Source organism: Chenopodium quinoa, unplaced genomic scaffold (assembly GCF_001683475.1).
Source record: "Chenopodium quinoa cultivar QQ74 unplaced genomic scaffold, ASM168347v1, whole genome shotgun sequence".
Classification (NCBI taxonomy): domain Eukaryota; kingdom Viridiplantae; phylum Streptophyta; class Magnoliopsida; order Caryophyllales; family Amaranthaceae; genus Chenopodium; species Chenopodium quinoa.
The window spans coordinates 1652774-1655307 of NW_018742390.1; the positions used below are offsets into that span (position 1 = coordinate 1652774).

The 2534-nt window shown below is 34.6% G+C and overlaps 1 protein-coding gene across 1 annotated transcript; it reads right to left on the bottom strand.

The window, feature by feature from the left end:
• Nucleotides 1-1222: 1222 nt before the first annotated feature.
• LOC110699716 lies at nucleotides 1223-1768 on the bottom strand. The gene has a single exon (XM_021877245.1). The coding sequence runs from the start codon at nucleotides 1766-1768 to the stop codon at nucleotides 1223-1225; it is 546 nt and encodes a 181-aa protein (XP_021732937.1).
• Between the last annotated feature and the right edge of the window lie 766 nt (nucleotides 1769-2534).

Below are 2534 nucleotides of genomic sequence, written 5' to 3' on the forward strand. Positions count from 1 at the left end.
CATGAAAATCATAATAGAGTATTAAAATTCACTCTAAACAAATTTCCAGCAATATATACTATTTTAAAACCCATCATTTTTTAATTAAATTAAGCTTAAATTATTTTTAAAACACCATAATTAAATCCCAATCAATTGGTAATTAAAATTCCTTCAAGAAACATAATATTAAGTGTTTTACATAAAATTTCTAACACTTTATTTTAATTAAAACATGCTTTAATTACGCCTTAAAACATTTGAAACAAAGATCTAAACCAATATACATCATAATCCTTCAATAACTCATAAATCAAGAACCTAGGGTTTCAAATATTGGGGCTTTTTAATTAAAAATCAAATTTGAAAATTAATCAACATAATTATTATACTCAAACATCAAAATCAAATCCCAAAACTCATAATTTACAATTAGATTTGAACATAGATTAAATTAGAACAATAAAGTTAAGTTTTTTTTTCACTCAAAAAAGGGGATCGGAAGAGGAGGCACGGCAGCCACCTGCTGTCGGTTGCTGGCAGCGGCGGCCACATGCTGCCGGTGGCTGGTAGCGGTGGAGGGGGGCGGAAAACAGAGCAGCTGAAAAAATGAAAGGGAAGGGGAAAAGGAAAAGAAAGAAAATAGGGAGAAGAGAGAGAGAAGTTTACCTTGGGTTTTTCTCCACTCAAGGCAAAGTTGATTTTCCTCATAATTGGGATATTTATACCCCTTCTCTACCCATCCCTTTTTCCCTAAACTTTCCTCTTTTATTTTTTCCTAATTCCTTCCCTAATAAAACTTGTTAAAATTAAACTTTCTTTAAATAAAACCCCAACATTTATAAAAAAAAATATTAAATAAACATTGCTTTTATAAAAATATTAGTTAAAATACCATAATTAAGATATTAAAATTATTCAAACACTTTATAAAATACATATTTTAAAATAAAATGCGTATAAAAATACGGGGTATTACAGTCTACCCCCCTTAAAAAAAGTTTCCTCCCGAAACTTGGGTAACAAAATTCAAACCTTTTTCCTCTTTATGTATAGTATTGTTGTACTTTTTGTCATTCCTTTACTCCTTTGTGTCTCTTTGAGAGCACGAATACTCAAAATACTTAATAAAATTTGTGCAAAAAGCACCAAAAATAAGTAAAATATAGGGAAAAAGCGCGAAATTCTATCGCATTCTACCACCCTTAAAGAAAACGAGTTACGCCCCCGTAACTCAACATACCTAAAACAACTCTGGGTATTTCTTTTTCATTTCATCTTCTGCCTCCCAAGTGGCTTCCTCATAATCTTGGTTAGACCAAAGTACTTTCACAATCTTAACGTTCTTATTGTGTGTACTACGCACTTTACTGTCAAGAATCTTGACAGGTTTTTCCTCATGTGTTAAGCTTTGATCTAACTCAATGTTTTCGGGTTGTAGCACATAGGATTTATCAGGAATGTAACTTCTTAATTGGGACACATGAAATACGTCATGTACTTTACTAAGCTCCATAGGTAACACTAACCTATAAGCTACTTTGCCTATTCTTTGCAGTATTTCATATGGACCAATGTACTTTGGACTGAGATTTCCTTTCTTTCCAAATCTCATCACTCCTTTCATTGGTGACACCTTTAACAATACCTTATCGCCAATTTCGAACTCTTCTTTCCCACGCTTTAAGTATGCATAGCTCTTTTGGCGATCTTGTGCTGCTTGAATCGTAGCTTGAATTTCCCTTACTTGCTTAACTGTATCTTCAATCATTTGAGGCCCTAAGATCATAGTTTCACTAATGTCGTGCTAACAAATTGGACTACGACATTTCCTCCCATACAAAGCCACAAATGGTGCCATTCCTATGCTCGCAGGGAAACTATTATTGTAGGAAAATTCAATTAAATCCAAGCTATCTTCCCATCCGCCCTGGAAGACTATAACACAAGCTCTAAACATGTCCTCCAAGGTTTGAATGGTTCTCTCAGTTTGTCCATCTGTGGCAGGGTGAAATGTCGTACTCCTCTTAAGTGTTGTACCAAAATTTTCCTGTACACTTTTCTATAATTTTGAGAGAAACCTAGAATCTCTATCGAATACAATATCCTTTGGAACCCCATGTAACCTCACAATATGTTTGATGTAAGATTTCACAAGTTGCTCCATTTTCCAAGTCTCCTTCATTGGTATAAACACTGCGGATTTTATAAGTCTATCCACCACTACCCAAATGGTGTCATTTCCTCTCTTTGACTTAGGAAGGCAAGTCACAAAGTCCATTGAAATGCAATCCCACTTCCATCCTGGTATTTCTAATGATTTCACAGTTCCTTGAGGCCTCTTGTGTTCTATCTTTACCTTTTGACATGTTAAACACTTTGCCACAAACTCAGCACCTCATTTTTCATTCTAGGCCACCAAAACATCTTCATCAAATCCTTATATAACTTGTCTCCTCCCGGGTGTACTGAGTAGGGTGTATTATGGCCTTCTTCCATCAACTTTCTCTTCACTTCCTCACATTTCTTTGGTACGTACCATCGACCTTTATACC